General features: G+C 54.3%; 1 protein-coding gene across 6 annotated transcripts in view; it reads right to left on the reverse strand.

The window, feature by feature from the left end:
* Nucleotides 1–1,550: 1,550 nt before the first annotated feature.
* PEAR1 (platelet endothelial aggregation receptor 1) overlaps nucleotides 1,551–16,532 on the reverse strand; it is a 30,954-nt gene continuing 15,972 nt past the window's right edge. For 3 of the 6 annotated variants that reach the window (XM_066362138.1, XM_066362142.1, XM_066362139.1), the window contains 22 exons: nucleotides 12,014–12,120; nucleotides 10,825–10,929; nucleotides 10,476–10,576; nucleotides 9,601–9,693; nucleotides 9,104–9,347; nucleotides 8,277–8,394; nucleotides 7,924–8,060; nucleotides 7,628–7,840; nucleotides 7,164–7,338; nucleotides 6,944–7,064; nucleotides 6,109–6,272; nucleotides 5,914–6,016; nucleotides 5,636–5,782; nucleotides 5,306–5,431; nucleotides 4,282–4,410; nucleotides 4,037–4,165; nucleotides 3,661–3,873; nucleotides 3,357–3,445; nucleotides 3,112–3,247; nucleotides 2,876–2,950; nucleotides 2,526–2,777; nucleotides 1,551–2,036 (listed from right to left, as the gene is read on the reverse strand). In XM_066362138.1, coding sequence (XP_066218235.1) covers nucleotides 1,885–2,036; nucleotides 2,526–2,777; nucleotides 2,876–2,950; nucleotides 3,112–3,247; nucleotides 3,357–3,445; nucleotides 3,661–3,873; nucleotides 4,037–4,165; nucleotides 4,282–4,410; nucleotides 5,306–5,431; nucleotides 5,636–5,782; nucleotides 5,914–6,016; nucleotides 6,109–6,272; nucleotides 6,944–7,064; nucleotides 7,164–7,338; nucleotides 7,628–7,840; nucleotides 7,924–8,060; nucleotides 8,277–8,394; nucleotides 9,104–9,347; nucleotides 9,601–9,693; nucleotides 10,476–10,576; nucleotides 10,825–10,929; nucleotides 12,014–12,111 — 3,120 coding nt within the window. In that variant the 5' untranslated portion in view covers nucleotides 12,112–12,120 and the 3' untranslated portion in view covers nucleotides 1,551–1,884. Of the gene's footprint in view, nucleotides 2,037–2,525; nucleotides 2,778–2,875; nucleotides 2,951–3,111; nucleotides 3,248–3,356; nucleotides 3,446–3,660; nucleotides 3,874–4,036; nucleotides 4,166–4,281; nucleotides 4,411–5,305; nucleotides 5,432–5,635; nucleotides 5,783–5,913; nucleotides 6,017–6,108; nucleotides 6,273–6,943; nucleotides 7,065–7,163; nucleotides 7,339–7,627; nucleotides 7,841–7,923; nucleotides 8,061–8,276; nucleotides 8,395–9,103; nucleotides 9,348–9,600; nucleotides 9,694–10,475; nucleotides 10,577–10,824; nucleotides 10,930–12,013; nucleotides 12,121–16,532 lie in introns of those variants that run through there. The other 3 variants (XM_066362140.1, XM_066362141.1, XM_066362144.1) reach the window with 3 other exon arrangements.

A 16,532-nucleotide genomic window follows, 5' to 3' on the forward strand; every position in this document is an offset into this window, starting at 1 on the left:
AACCGCAGAGCGCACGCGGGCCGACAGGGGTCGCAGCCGACTCAGAGCAGAAGTGGAGCGGCGCCGCAGGCGAGGGCGGGGAGGAAAGAGCCGGCCCGGGCGGAGTGGCAGGACGTGGGCGGCCCAAGGTCACGTGGGCAGGTGAGTCCTGCGGGGCCGAGCCCAGCTAGTCCCGTCGGAAGGCATCGAGCCAAGGTCCAACCAAGACCGGGTGGGACCAGGATGGAGGGTACAGGGCTAGACAATCAAAATGAGGGGTGGGGCTAAAGCGGGCGCCTATCCTAAGTCCCCCAGGAATCGGCTCAAGAAAGCCAGGAGCTGGCGCTGCCTATCCGAGACTTATCAGGAATGGTGTGTCTGAGAAATCTAAGGAAAATCGGGGTTGGGGCAGATCCTCCGTCTGGGCCTACCCTTCTAACCCGCAAAGAGAAGGCTCCTGGTAGTAAAAACCCAGAGAGATCCTTAGTGCGTTGGTGTAACTCTGGGTTTCTATTCTCCACTGCCTCCTCAAGGTCTGGGGACATAGTTGATATGCTAATGTGTTAATGAGGCTGGTAATACTTTCTAGAAATCTTGGATTCAAAGTTTTCAGGTAGTTCAGACCCAGCTGGGCCCCCACTAGAATAAACCCTTTTCCTGTCAGCCTTCCACCTCCAGCCTCCACACCCCCAGTCAGTTCCACTGCCCCAATGCCACTCCCAGCCCTTCCCACCTTTCAGCCTTGGTGCTGTTCCCCTGTGGACATGCCGGCCTTTGGTGAAGGATCCCACCTATGCAGACTTTTTAACTCTCAGAGCATGTATTGTAATTCACCATCAATCTGAGCATTTAGCACAGTGTCACTGGTTCTTTTCATTCATTCAGTAGCTCAAGTCTTTTTGGGAACATTTATTGAGTGCTTCCTATGTGCCAAGGGGAACCACAGGACTTCTACATTCAGAGAACTTAGTCTGGTAGGGGAAGTAGAAATTAATCAAAAATCACATAAGGAAACAACACATTACAGAGGTTTCCTGCAGGCCTTCTTTGGGCATCTGGTGAATGAATGCAGCTGTGATCAATGCTATTAAAAAGAAGTGCTTCCCAGAGGAAGGGATGTGAAGGACAAGTAGAAGTTAACAGGTGAGTGGGGGAGAAAGAACATCCCACTTGTGCAAAGTCCCTGTGGCAGGAAGAAGTATAGCTAATAGGAGAACCTAGAAGCCAATATGACTGGAGCAGAGTGACAGCTGAAGACAGCCAGCAGGGCCTGTAAGATCTTTTGAGTTTTTACTCTGGCCCCTGACCAATGGGGCACCCATGAAGACTCCAGGGCAAACTAATCAGCAGTTGGTTGGAAGGGGTACCAAGTGGAAAAGTGCCGGGGCGGGTGGGGAGGGGGGCGGGTAGGAGACTACTGCTAGAGTTAACTGGGTTTGGGCTGCCTCTCTACTAAATGGTGAGGCCTTAGGACAGGGCCTGTGCCTGGTAACGCTCTGAAACCACACGCACAGAAGCTCACACACGCACGTATACACACATACAGAGAGCCCAACCTGGGAATGCACAGAAAAGGTATCAAATATACATTTTTTACATCAATATGAAATCAGTCATCCAGCAACATTCAACCCACCAGTTTATGTGCACAGGTCCAAGTGCCCTTGGGCTAGCAGTGTGGTGGGGAAAGAGAATGCAGGCTTCCTGCCAACCAATGTCCCAACGTGGAACTGGGAACCAGGCTCCCATCTCTCCATTCTCTTCCTCTAATAAACTTGTTCATAGCTCGTTCATGTCCACGGTCTGCCAGACCTCTCCATGCTCCTGGCACAGTACAGTCGGCTCTGTCCCCAGTCTTAGGCAGCAAGAACAGGTGTGCTGTTATGTGCACACCATCTTGGCCTCTCAACGGTCCTGGTGCAGAAGTGGGGGTGATGGAGGGTGCCGTACTGGAGGCAAGTCATAGTGTCCAGGGATGTGGCTGTTCTTGGGTGAGTCATAGTGGCCGGGGAGCAGGCCCGGAGGCAGGGGGCACTGGGAGCTCATGAAGTCTTGTTCTGGAGACAGAGATGGAACAGAGTGGGGGGGGGGGCTCCTCCCCTTCTTATCGCTTTCCCCTCTCTAGCCTCTTCTGCCCAAAGACAGAGGACTGTTGCCTGGCTATAGGAAAGTTTGTGCAGCTCATCAGCTGCCAGTAGGGAAGGCCACCCTGAAACTGCCCACCTCACAGGATATGAGGGCACTTTGTCACTAGCCTTGTTCCCCACTTTTCTGGATACTAACTCCACAAGCCAGGTGCTATTCAACCACCATTTCAAACCCTCAGCCCTGTGAGGTAGGAACTACCCCTCAGGCTCTAAGAGGCAACCTGATTCCCAAACCTCATGCCTGGTCTGAGCCCAAGTCTGATGACCCCAAAGACCTTGCTCTTGCTGCCACATCATGCCACCTCCATATTCTCTCTGTCCCGTTCTCCTTTTCTACCCGCCTTGTCTCTTCTCCCTTCTGCCTCTCTAACCACTGCCCCCGTGGAGAGGAGAACTCACCATGGGTCGGAGCGCTGGGCTGCTCATAGGTACCACTGTCTCTCTGCGCCTGGGAGTATTGTTGCCGCCTCCGGTTGTCCGGGAGCTGAGGAGGCTGCCTTGGGGGAGAGCCTGAGGGAAGGCCTTTCATCTCCACATAGCTGCTCTCCCGGGTGCCCCCTGGCAGGCTGGGCAGGTCTCGGATGGTAGCATAGGGGTTCTCACTGCTGAGGGAAACCATGCTAGCCCTCAGCCCCTCTTCAGAGATGGGCCCTGAGGATAGGGGAGAGAATTCAGGTCCAGGAAGCACTGGCTCCTAAATCCCAATGCAGCCCCCTCACTGACCCCCACCCCAACCCTCGTGTCCATACCTTTACTATAGAATGGGCCTGGGCCGTTACCGTTGCTGTAGCTATAGCTGTAGCTTCGGTCCAGGTGGCTGCTACCTGAGGAGGAGGCGGCAATGTGCAATCAGACCACTGGTCTCTCCCCAGGCTCAAGCCTCCTCTAAAGCTGGTGCTCAGAGCCCCCTGTGTAGATGCGCTAGAGCAGGATGCTGGGCTGCACACACCCACCCTCACCAGAGGCCTAGCCTCCAGGCTCCTACCCCTGTCCGGAATCCCTGGAGGGGCCTCCCGACAGTGCTTCCAGTCAGCAGGCAGGGTAGCATGGTTATCAGGCCCGTGGGCTCCACCTGGCCGCTCAGGGGCCTGGAGGCTGGGAAAGAGCTGACTACCTGGAACCTGATAGGGGGAGGGGGAGGATAGGGAGAGGAACACACAAGGCTGGAGCTTTCCAGAGAAGCAGGTCTTTGCCCATCCCTCCACAGCGCACCCCTCCCCCGGTACTGACCTTATTGGGGGGTGGGGGGTTAGGTGAGCACTGTGACAGGGTATGGTAGCTGGGATTGGAGTAGTAGTGACTATAGCTCAGAGGGACATCTGCAAGAACAGACACCGGCCCAGGGTGACCCACCCAGCAGAGACAAGCCTGGACCCAAGAATATTACTCTGTTCCAGATCAGTAATCAGCCCCTCTGACCTCCCTTCCTCCCTCCAACTCCCTACTCCCCTTCCAGGTCCAAGGAGAGATGCAGGGTCAGTCGTGTCTATGAGCCAGCCACTCGTATGTGTCCCCTGCTCCCAGGCCAGCTCACCTGGCATGACATACTCGGAGCTGTCCAGTCGCCCACTGCTGTACGCCACTGCCAGGTGTTGGTGCTCCTTGCCTTTTTGCCAATGGCGGTAGCCAATGAACAAAGCCACCAGGGCCACCACCAGAGACCCCAGCACGACGATACTGATCACCGCCTCCATTGAGTTATAGGTCACTGGAGAGGCAGGCATCATGGTGAAGGTCTCCTGGATTCCTAGTGGGGGGGCAGTCACTCAGGACAGTGTCTTGGCTCTGTTGGTGAGCTTGGGGGACATGTATGGGAGAGACTCCTAGATGAAGGGCCTAGATCCTGGCAGAGACCCAGGCAGGTACCTGTGTCCTGGTTCCCTGGGGACGATGGGGACCACAGAACTCACCAATCCTGCAGGGGGCACCACTGTGTCCTGGGGGACACACACAGGCCCCCGTCTCTGGATGGCAACTCTCTCCGGAACCACACTGGCATGGTTGGGAGCAATTGGCACCAAACACCCCTGGAGAACAGACTGGGAGAGAGCCAAGGAGGAGGGTGGGGATCAGAGGTTGCCAGGACACTGCAGCCTCCTCCCTGGGCTAGGGCTGACTTGGGGTCAGGGCCATGGAGCTCCCCTTCTGTTGGTACCTTCCACGCAGCGGTATCCGGTCCAACCGGGGGGACAAAAACAGCTCCCATCCTGGGGGCGGCAGGTCCCACCATGGTGACACTGACAGGACTGGGCACAGTTTTCTCCCCAGCGTCCTGGAGGGCACGCTGCAGGAGACAAGGTACCTGTCTGATGTGCTAGTCCAGCCCTCTCTCGCACCAGATGAATTTTCAGCCCCAGCAGCACTGGAATCTTCCTCTCAGCTTTGGTCTCCCCGGGGACAGCAAGGCTTTGAACAGTATCTACACTCAGATGACTCACAAATGCTGATCTGCAGACCCACATGCCCAACTGCCTTAATATCTGCACTTGGCTATCTAATGGCCATTTAGAACAATGTGACAGGGCCGGACAACTAACCTGCATTATATAGCTCTGGACTTAAAAAAAAAATAAAAGCAGCAGTAAATGTCCACATTATCTAAGGCATAACTGTTGTGTATCTGACATTAGCAAATAATCTAATGGTAGTTATTACTGAATTCTATGGCAAAACTCTCCACCAAGATGACTTTCCTCTACCTTGCCTGCTGATGAGCTTACCTACAGCCTGTTTCAGAGTAATAGCTTCTCGTTTCCCTTTTCAAAATTTATTTCACTTGGTTGTTTTGGACTAATCTTTTACATATGTTCTTCATATATTTATGTGGAGAAGAAACCACGTATAAATAAATAAATTGAAAAATGAAGAAAAAGAACACATTCAAAACTGAGCTTCTGGTTTTCCTCACGCCCTCCCCTGCACTGCTCCTCCTAGGCCTACCAAGGAAAAGGGCAGGGAATTGGTTTTTTTTTTTTTTCTGACTTGTTCATTGCTGCGTCCTCAGCATCCAGAACAAGGTGATGTCCAATAAGTACTTGTTTATATAACTGACCAAATCAAGGTAGGTCCGGAAGCTTTTCTGCCCAGGAGCAGGGGAACAGAAGCCTCTGGTCCTTGCCCCACCCTCTGAGCATGCACATGCACTTAGACACACAAGCCACCGCCAGGCTACCACATACGCTGGGAACAGTCCGAGCCAGTCCAGCCAGCCAGGCAGTAGCAGGTTCCATTCGAAGGGTGGCAGGAGGAGTGGTTGGCACACTTGCAGGGCACACAGCGCTTGCCATAGCGACCAGGCTGACAGGCTGAGAGAAAGGGGCTCCTAGTGATTGGGGGCAGGGACCCCAATCAGCCTTTGATCCCACTATCTCTCTGCCTCCTTCCCACTGCAGTAACTGGCCCAAAGACTGGAATCAGTGGAAGAAAGCAAGATTGGTTGAGTAGAGGCTTCTGGCACCTGACACTGCATGCACCACACTGCCGGCAGGTGGGAGAGAAGGGAGCCTTACATCTCTGGCAGGAGGGACCTCGAAATCCAGGTACACACACACAATTGCCATTCTCAGGGATGCAGGTGCCCCCATTCTTGCAAGTGCAGGTGTTGCTACAGTTGGCTCCCCAGAAGCCCTCAGGGCAGGGCAGGTGACAATGAGTACCTGTGGGAGAGAGGGGTAAGGTGAGCCTGGCCTGGTGCATCCCTTCCATAGGGGTTCTTCTGGACTCATTTCCTGGGGGATGAACCCTCAACTCCTCAGTGGGCCTGGAGCCTGGACACCAGAATACTCACCTGTCCAGCCAGCCTGGCACTGGCAGTGTCCATAAACAGGGTCACAGCCATCAGAGTGGTCACAGTTACAGCGACTGGCACAGCCTTCACCAAACTTCCCCTTCTTGAAGAGGGAATGGAGGTTAGTGCAGACCAGACAGCTGAGAGGTGCCATGCCCTCCCTTCCCCCAGGTAGGCAGGCTGTTGGGAACTTACTGGACAGGGCAGCTGGCAGTGCACCCCGTGCCAGCCAGGGGTGCAGGTACAGGCTCCTGTTTGGGGGCTGCAGGATGCCTCGTTGGCACACTGGCAGCTGGCATTGCAACCAAAGCCCCAGGTTCCAGGCGGGCAGGGCACAGAGCAGTTACCACGCTGCCAACCTGGAAGAAGGGTAGGCATGTGGATCCAGCTCCCCTCCTGGGTGAGCACACACTGGGCATTGGCTGTGCCAGGCTCTGTGCTATGAGTTGGGGAGGTGGAGTGTGGGTGCTTACTGTCCCATATAAGAGATGAACATATAAACTGTTAGATGTGGAACAGAAAGCTAAATGCTGCCCAGGCACCACCCCATTCTGGGTCTCGGTTGCTTCTGCAAAATGAAGGGGGGTGGCAGCAAACCAAATGCTTACAGAGGCCCCAGCAGGTAACTAAGTGAGTTATCCAGATCGTGTGTAAGACAATGGGGAGGAGTGGAAACTGGAGACTAGCGGTTAACAAAACACATCTGTGTCAGAATACAGCCTAAAGATTGCCACCATGCCACCGGTTGATCTCAGAGGCCCTGCCTGGCCATTGTGTAGTTCTGGATCACTGAGGGTGAACCAGAGAGGTGCCTTCTGGCCTGGGCCTTTAAGGATGAGTGGGATTTTTTCAGTTGAATAAAAAGCAAAGCGAAGATTCCGAGAAGGAAGTAGCCTGGCTACTTGCCTACAGTCCAGCTGCTGTCCAGTGGCTCCGCCCTTACTCTGTAGCCTCCTCCAGTCCTTGAACCCTCCCTTCTTTCCGTGGCCCCACCCCCCAAATCGCCCCTCCCGGGGACCCAATCCATTACCTTCCTTGCATATGCAAGCACCATCGATCGGCGAACAAGCGATCGCATTCTCGCAGGAGCAGCGTGCGGAGCAGTTGACTCCGTAAGTGTCAGGCGGACAGAGGCTAGCGCAGTGCTGGCCCTGAGGGCAGTCAGCGGACTCGTGAGGGGCGTAGGCTCTTCCACCTACCCCCGACCTCCGGCCCCCGCCCGGGGTTCCTGGTCGCGGGACGCCCCTCACCATGTAGCCGGACGCGCACCGGCAGAGGCCGCTGTCGGGCTGGCAGAGGCCTCCGTGCAGGCAGAGACAGTGCTCTCGGCAGCCAGGCCCGTGCGTGTCTTGTGGGCAGCTCTCGTTGCAGTGAAGGCCGGCCCAGCCGGGGTGGCAGGAGCACTCCCCGCTCATGGGATGGCAGCTGCCGGCAAAGAAGGGCAGGGCGCTCTAAGGGGGGGGGGGGGGTTGGCGAACCCAGACCCCTTTGTGGGGGACCCCCCGCTTTGCCAAGTAAGGGGGCCATAAGAAAGTCTAGGTGCTGTTCTGAGAGCACCCCACATCCCCGTCCCCAAAGCCCCCTTTTTCCCTTCTGTGACATCTGTCCTGCCCTTGGATATACCCCTGGCACTTTTCATGATTCTGGTGGCTTCAGCACCGAAGGCCTCCCTCACTGGCCTCCTGAGTCCTTGACCAGTGTCCCCAGGGCTCACCTGAGGCTGTGTTCTGGGTCACAGGTGCAGGGCACCTGGCAGCTGAGGCCGTAGAGTCCGTCCGGGCATAGACGTTCTGCACAGCGGTCCCCAGTGAAGCCGTGTTCGCATAGACATGCGCCGTTGGCTGGGAAGCAGCGGGCCCCAGGGGCGCAGTCGCATGTCTCTGCACAGTCCTGTCCGAAGCGGCCCACGGGGCACTCCTCCCGACACCTGAGCACCCAGCTGAGTGAGTCTGGTTAGCCCACCCCTCTTGGCCCACCCCCAAGGTTCCTGCCCTGGCTAATGCCACTCACCTATCCCCTGTGTAGCCTGGAGCACAGCGACATTGCCCAGTGAATCTGTCGCAGAGGCCACCATTGTGACAGCGGCATTCCTGGGAGCAGTTGGATCCATGGAAGCCCTCCGGACAGGGCAGGGAACAGATGGTGCCCTGTGGGGTGAGAGGTGGACAGAGCCCCAGGCACAGACCACCTCCCTCCCTATGGGTACAGGACCCTTTGATATTCCCACACAAGAGCCCTCAAACCTCTCCAGAGCCCACAGAGCCCAGCCCCTCACATATTACCTCCTCAGAGCCCTACTGAGAACCACCCACAGACTTGTCCCCAGACTCACACCCCATCTCAACAGGTTCTACCCTTCATACCATCCAGCCAGGTGGGCAGCTGCAGGAACCCTGGGAAACTTGGAAGATACCCCCATTGTGGCAAGGAGAGGTGTGGGGGCAGGAGCCAACAGTGCCCTGGCGGCAAGATACCTCACAGCTGCAAAGCGAGCAGGTAGGGGCAGTGTGTGAACAGCAGTACCTCCTGCCCTTTGCCTCCAAGGGCTGGCCAACCACACACACCCCCTCCCAAGAGGAAGGCCTGACTTTAGGGCTCAGTGAGTCCACAACCCTTCCCTGTTGGGGACTGCAAGCATCAGAAAGCAAAAATTTCCAAGACTGGAAGTGGCAGGGACACACAGCACCACACCACCAGGTAGAGTGAGCAGCCCCACACACCCCACTCCACCTCCACCTTTGCTCATGCAGTTCCTTCAGGGGAATCCTCTACCTGTGTGGAGGACTCAACACCCAAGCTCTTCCATGAAGCTGCATCATGGGTCTCCACCTAGGTGAACCTTCTCCTCCCCATGACTCCCCAGTTCTCCCTGCACCCTGCCTTGCAACAGGGTTCTCTGTGTCCCTGTCTTAGCCCCACTGTATGACATGTTTTCACACACATGCTCTGTCCTGCTTTCTTCACAGTAACCGTTCCACATGGACAACACTGTTGCCATCGCACAGACATGAAGCAAGCTCACAGAGTCAATGATTTGCTCAAGGTTACTCAACCAGTGAGTGGCAGAGTTGGGACTAGGATCTTGGTCTCTTGACTCCATCCCCATACTTGGAGTCTCCTCATATGCCCACGTATGCCTGTGTAGTCCGTGTGTGTGACCCCACTAGTGTGCTTACCCCTCGTTACACACCTGGGCCCAGTTCTCTCCGGGGGGCAGAAGCAGGCTCCAGTTTGAGGATCACAGGGTGCCCCATGGCACTGGCAGCTGAACTGGCAGGCAGGGCCATAATGGCCAAAGGAGCAGGGCTGACGACAATGTGGGGGCTGCAGGCCAGAGAGACAGGTACATACCCCACTCGTGGGGTCACAGGAGCTGCTGTTGCCACAGCTGCAGGGCTTGTCACACTGTGGCCCCCACACTCCTGGGGCACACGCTGTGAGATGAGGAGGGTAGAAGGGAGTCACCAGGGGCCTCACCCCTCCCCAGCCTCCAGTTAACCCCTGTCTCTATCTCCCAGCCACAACATACACCCATGTCTTGGCCCAAACTCTATACCACATCTTCGGAAAAGGCAGCGTGGAGCACATCCCACTGGGGTTCTGGTAGATAACTATTCTGGGGTCCTAAGCACCTGTGCCCTGGTAAAGAAGGTGTGCCCAAGGGCCCTGCAGTCACTAACTACTCACCACTGGAGCAGTCATCACCTCGCCAGTCTTCCACACACTGGCACTGATTGGGTGCCATGCAGCGGCCATGGACACACTCCTGGGCACAAAGTGCTAGGGCAGAGATAGGGGAGCGTGAAAAGGCTTGCAACCCTCTCCTTACCCACCTTTATCCTCTGAAACCTAACCCCATCTTCCTCTCACACCAGGGACCTGGGTTCTCTTAAGCAGCAATTCTGCCTCTAACATGCAGAAAGAATGAGGGGCAGCAACGCAGGTCAGAGCTTGACAAGACCTCCGAATTCTGAGCCCTCCAGCCTGTGCAATTCTCGAGACCCCTTGAGAAAATGGGAAGAGGGTTCCTCAGGTTCCTCAGCAAGCAACTAGATATGTATGCTATCCAGAGAGACAGTAGGAATTCAGGGTAGGTCAGGCTTGGCAGAGGCTGTTGACTGGCTAGGAGTGAGGGAAGGGGAAGAGCAGAGCAGGCCTCATTCTGGGGGGCTCAAGGTGTTGGAGGGTGGGGAGCAGGAAAGACTGAATAGCAACAAGTGAGAGACAGAGACAGGAAGGGACAGAGACAGATGCAGCCACCAAGCCCCCAGACACACAGTGACAGAGACACAGGCAGCCCAGAGGCAGAGAGAGAGCTCTGGAAAGACACGCACAGAGACAGAGACTGATGAGGGACGTGGAGAGAGGGGATAGGAGACACATGGGGTCAGCTAGAGTCAGCGGCAGGAGCTGGCAGCTGTGTCCCTAGGGACAAGGCCGGTGAGGGGGAGGAGGAAGAGAAACCCAAAGGGCAGAGGAGTAGCCCTACCCTGGTAGACAAGGGGAAGGACTAGGAAGGGGGGGTGGGGCCTTCCCACCCCATGGCCCCACCCGGGACTCACGGACGCAGGCCCCTCCGCTCTCATAGAAGCCCTGGCAGCACTGCAGGCGCCTGCGGTGGTCTGTCTTCACCACCTGCCGGTAGACAGTCCTGTAGACAACCCTGGGGAGACCCAGAAGGGCCCTCAGTCTCGCTGCTGAGGCCCCAGCGCCCCCCTCCCACAGTGCAGCACTGTGGGAGGCCTGGGACACTGTCCACACTGTGGGCTGGGAGAGCAGAGAGCACACACCACGCCTTGAGTGCCTGGAGACCAGATGCTGCCTCTAAACTCTGAAGGTTTGGAGAACAGAATGAGGATGTGAAGGAGCAGGGGCAGCCCATCTGCCCACAGAGGGAGTCGGGGCACTCACGTGGGCTGGGGGCAGGTGTGGGGACTGTCCCAGGGTTGGTCGCAGGGCTCCGAAGGCAGCAGGCTGAAGGGCCGGGAGTGGGACTCCTTGGTGATGGTGGTGAAGCTGCAGGACAGGAAAGGGTCAGGGCTCAGGGTAGGGAGGGACCTGGTGAGGTGACCCAGCATTGGGCTTGCTCCCCCAGCCTAGAATGGAAGCCCTCCTGTCCCCCAACCTGAAGGGATCCTCCCAGAATTAGAATATTCCCGGGACACCACCCATCAAAGCCCCGCTCTCACCCTATACGCCCAGAGCTGTCAGTTTTTCCTTCTTCCTCCTCCCCCCATGCTGGGAGATTGAGCTAGAGCTGACTCTGAGCCAGCTAATGGACATGGGTTGAAACACTCCTGGCCAAATCCTGCCCTAGGCCTTGGTTCCCCAGCCCTGTCCCCTTAGTTCCCCCTGGGCCAGCCCCTCTGCTTGCCCCCTACACAGTAAATGGCTCCCACCCTGTGCTCTGTCCTGTCCCCAGCTTCCCACAGGGATCAAGGGACTGGGGTAAAGAAAAGACAAGAAAGGGTCAGAGGCCCTGGCCGGTTGGCTCAGCGGTAGAGCGTCGGCCAGGCGTGCGGGGGACCCGGGTTTGATTCCCGGCCAGGGCACATAGGAGAAGCGCCCATTTGCTTCTCCACCCCCCCCCCCCTCCTTCCTCTCTGTCTCTCTCTTCCCCTCCCGCAGCCAAGGCTCCATTGGAGCAAAGATGGCCTGGGCGCTGGGGATGGCTCCTTGGCCTCTGCCCCAGGTGCTAGAGTGGCTCTGGTCGCTGCAGAGCAACGCCCCAGAGGGGCAGAGCATCGCCCCCTGGTGGGCAGATCGTTGCCCCTGGTGGGCGTGCCGGGTGGATCCCGGTCGGGCGCATGCGGGAGTCTGTCTGACTGTCTCTCCCCGTTTCCAGCTTCAGAAAAAAAAAAAGAAAGAAAGAAAGAAAGAAAGGATCAGAGCTAGGAGAGAGATTGAGACAAGGTCAAAGCTGGGGAGAGTCCGAGGTGCCCGTGGAGGGGAGTAGAGAGAGCAGCAGTAGAAACAGGAGGGAGGTGAAGGCTGGAGAGGGGGTGGAGGTAACGGAAGGACTCAGGAAGAGGAGCCCTAGCAGGGAGAATGGGGAGCTGGGGGCTTGGAGCCCTCAAAGCACAGCAGGGGCCCCTCTCACCTTTCCCAGAAGCTGCAGGTATTGGGGTCACTGGGGTTGAGGGTTCCAGCCAGCCCCAGGCCCAGGGCCAGAAGAAAGGAACGTAGAGGTGGTGACATTGCAGAGGCCTGTAACATGACATGGCCAGTGACATGGCACTGTGACCACAAGCCTAGAAGACCAAGTCTTTGCAGACACCTGAGCAGGGGTGGCAGCAGAGAGGAGGCTGCTGCCTCTTGTCCTCTGGCCCCTGGGCCCAGGCACCAGCTCCCCAGGTCTCATTCCTAACTAGGTAGTACGCTGCATGCCTTTGAGCCTTTCTCGCACTGCTTCCTCTGTCTAGCCGTCCCTCCCTCCACTCATCACCTTGAGTACTCACCTTTTAAGGTCCAGCCACCCCTCCTTCTCTGCTCTGCTTCTTTACCCCTGCCCCCACCCATCTCTCTGGAGCTCCCAGCACCATCCCCCCCACACACACACACACCACTGTTCCAGTGCCTATTCCCTGACCATCAGTGCCTATTCCCTGACCATCAGTGCCTATTCCCTGACCATGACCTCTAGAGGCAGGAACTAGTGCCTTTTTTCCTTTTTTTTGAAAACTCTTTCATGAAGTGATTGTTACTATTATTATTATTTTTAGAGAGAGAGAGAGAGAGAAAGAACAAGATCATAGTTGTTTCACTTTAGTTGTTCATTGATTGCCTTTTATATGTGCCTTGACGGGGCATGTCTGGGGTTTTGAACCAGTGACCTCAGCATTCTAGATTGACGCTCTATCCACTGTCTCACCACAGGTCAGGCAGAGACTAGTGCCTTTTGTGTGTGTGTGTGTGTGTGTGTGTGTGTGTGTGTGTGTGTGTGTGTGTGGTGACAGAGACAGACAGAGAGAGGGACAGATATGGACAGACAGACAGAAAGGGAAAGAGATGAGAAACATCAATTCTTCGTTGCAGTTTTTTAGTTGTTCATTGATTGCTTTCTCATATGTGCCTTGATCAGGGGTCTACAGCAGACCAAGTAACCCCTTGCTCGAGCCAGCGACCTTGGGCTCAAGTTGGTGAGCCTTGCTCAAACCAGATGAGCCCGCGCTCAAGCTGGCGACCTCGGGGTCTCAAACCTGGGTCCTCCACATCCCAGTCCAACATTCTATCCCTGCACCATCGCCTGGTCAGGTGAGACTAGTGCCTTTTATCTCTGAATCCCCAGCCCCTAACCGGAGCACATTGATATTTAAACCAAGATGCAAAACTAGAGCCAATGGGGGGAAGTTATAAAGGAAGCTGACTTGGGTTCAGTTGAAGGAAGAACTTTGTAACAATCAGAGCAGTTTCATAATGGGATCAGCAATCTCAGTGATGAGCTCCCCATCACTGGGTATTGCAGGCAGAGGCCAAAAACACAATGATGTGGTAGTGGGCTTCCTGTAGTATGCGATGGGAGTAAGTAGAACTGGGTCCAGGTGACCTTGAAAGAGGCCCCTCCCAGCCACTGGTGTGCTGCACCACTCATACAGACCCACAAGAACCAATGGTTACTCATCTTCCAACTCCTGATGTCGCATTAGTAGCTTGAAATCAGGCATAGGGGATTAGTTACAGCATGGAAATAGACAAACACGAACCAGGAACAGCCGCACACAAACACACACAAGACCCAGTGTTGAACACTTACCAGCACATCACTGCACCCAACTCCAGGTGCTATTGTTATAAAGTAGTGTAATCCGTGGGTTACACAGAGACACCAAGGCAGGTTACAGAAGAAATTTGAGGAGTTTATTAATTAGCCGGCTAGTCATGTAGCTAGTCTTGTAGCTAGTCATGTGGCTAGCCAGCTAATTAATAAACTCCTCAAATTTCTTCTGTAACCTCCGTTGGTGTTTCTATGTAACCCGAGGATTACAGTACTCTGTAACATTTGGGGGCTCGTCTGGAATGCCGGTGTTCTGTGTCACCGAGTAGAGACACCCGGACCAGCTGGCCTCTCCAGAAGGTTGCCTGACCCCGCTGGATCTCTGGGAGGGGCGCCCCCTGAGACGTTCCAGGGCTCCAGTTTTCCTGTGGGTCTCAGACAACTTCCCAGCAGACACCCCCGGTCCCCAGATTCAGCCGTAAAATCAAGGAGTGAAGATTGACCTCCAGAGGTAAGGAAAGTAAATCTGGATTTACTGCTTTGCTGGATTTTGAGTTGTATCGAACTAGACAATTTGAAACTTGCGGCGGAGGATCAGACGCAATCAAAACTCACGGAATAGGCTCTCCAGGGCCAAGACTTTGGCTGAGAGTTAGGTCCTGCCTCAGGTTCCTGAGACACATTTGTTTCTGCTCTCAGGGAAGCAACTAGTGGGAACATATTGTTTCAGCTCTCAGGGAAAGCAAATAGTAGGGACTAAATTAAGTCTTGCTCCAGGCTTCCTGGGACACCTTTGTGCTGTCTGTTCAGGTCGAGACCTCATTCTTTGCTTTTGTTTCTGTCTGAAAACCCCTGAGTGATTGGTGTGTGAATGGGGATCTCTGGTGCCTGCCCCTGAGTTTCCAGTTTGTGGCTCCACAGTGAATAATTATGGAGTTTGAGTGGGCTCCAACCTGCAGTTCCCTGGCGATCCTCACACGGCTTAGGGTGGTATCAGACTCTCTCTGATCCTAGTCAGGGCTTTATACTGACCCATCAATGCTAAGAGGCGCCTGAGGGACACAGCCAGGCGAGCACCTGAGAGGCTCCTGACGGGGCATCCCCTTCCCTTGTCCATTGAACTGTGTCTAAAAGTCAAGTGTAAATGTGAATAGCAAATTGTCTGTTCTGTGGATTCTCTTTGTTTGTCAGGAAAATCTCTGGTGTAATTTCAATTGGAAATTTCTGGCTTAAAACCAGAGGGAAAAAGTGAAGGGAAATTCGTAAACTCCATATGGTTTAGTGGCCGTCCACTGGAAGCTGAGGGAAACCTCTTCCATCTCTGGGTCTGACCTGGTCAGGGGTATATACTGACCGGCCTATACTAAGGAGAGCGAATATCCCAAGATAGACTCAGCAGATGGGTGTCACTTCTGAAAGGCAACTCTGAGAAAACCGTTCTAAAGCCCACAAATTATAAAGCTGGCAAAATTCTTAGAAATATTATATTGCTTAAAGCTAAAACTAACTAAAGACCCGAGAGAGTGCTGGAGGAAGTATAAAGTAGAAACTAGTTTCAGATATTCAGATATCCACATACTGACCCAAAGAAGTTTTTACCCATTTAGAAGATATAGAGTAAGAATTAATATTAAGAAGGAAAATAGAAAAAATTAGAACTTTCTTTAGAAGAATCTAAAAGTAAGAACCAGACCCTACTAAAGTGTATGCTTAAGAATTTCAAAAATAGATTTTCCAATAATTATAATGTAAAAATTGTCTCAAGATACATTGAAAACTCTCTGTCAATTAAAGTGGCCAACTTTTTTTTGGGGGGGGGGGAGGGTACCAAATTACTTTATTTGAAGAAATGGTACAAATGAAAAGACATGAGTAGATGATTTGGTACAAGTTTTAGAGAAGGCAAAGGTAACTCCAACATGCACATACTGCTTTGGTGACCAGGGAAGTCACCCTGTGGATATGGGAAGCCAGCCTAAGGCTTAGCTGTCTCCATCTCCCGGGGTGTGCTTGTCAAAGAGATACTCTGCCATGCCTGTTTCAGGGGCCCCCAACCTGTGCAAGTTGGTTATGTGGTCACCCAATTCTTTGATGGATTTTACCTGCTCATCCAGGTAGTGAGTCTCAATGAAGTCACACAAATAAGGGTCATTTTTGTCAGTAAAAGTGGCCAACTTTTAGAGCAGACTGGCCAAGTCAAGAATTGCTAGACCCAGAGAAAGCACAGCAGTCTAGCACACTATCACCGGGCACCTACCGGTGAACAGGTGGCATAGCCAGGTTGCAGCCGAGTGTGGCAGCAGAGGCAGCGGCAGCAGAGAAAGTAAAAGCAGCCAGGCTGCAGCTGGCTGCACGGGAAGCAGTGGAGAAAATAAAAAAATAAAAGCGGCAGATAGGGCACGGCTTGGCGCGGTGGCTCCTCCCACAGCTCCGGGCACCGGCCCCTCCCCCTCGGGCACCGGGAATCCCCGGCACCCTGACTGATTCCCTTATATTGACTAACAAACAAACCTTCTTCTTGGCTCAAGGGCTACGCCAAGTAATTAAAGACAAAAGATTTTAACAACACAGTAAGCTAGGGGCTACCACCCTTTTACTACAGCCCCCACTCCTCTGCTTTGGCTCTGGGGAATCACCGCCTCATACCTAGAGCCAGACCCGAGGAGAAGACTTAGGGAATACTGCCCCTTTTAAACCCACTGCTTTAGCCATGATGGTCAAGAATTATGAAAAAAGGTTCTCAGGGGATTACGGGGTTACTATGTCCCCGGGAAAATTGAGGACCTCGTGTGAACTAGAATAGCCCACTGTTGGGAAAATGAGTTTGTAAAAATTTGTGTTTTTTCAGTTTGCTACCCCTACCCTTATATTGACTTGATAGTGTGAAACCCTGTAGGTCAAAAAG

Source organism: Saccopteryx leptura, chromosome 2, assembly GCF_036850995.1.
Source record: "Saccopteryx leptura isolate mSacLep1 chromosome 2, mSacLep1_pri_phased_curated, whole genome shotgun sequence".
Lineage (NCBI taxonomy): Eukaryota > Metazoa > Chordata > Mammalia > Chiroptera > Emballonuridae > Saccopteryx > Saccopteryx leptura.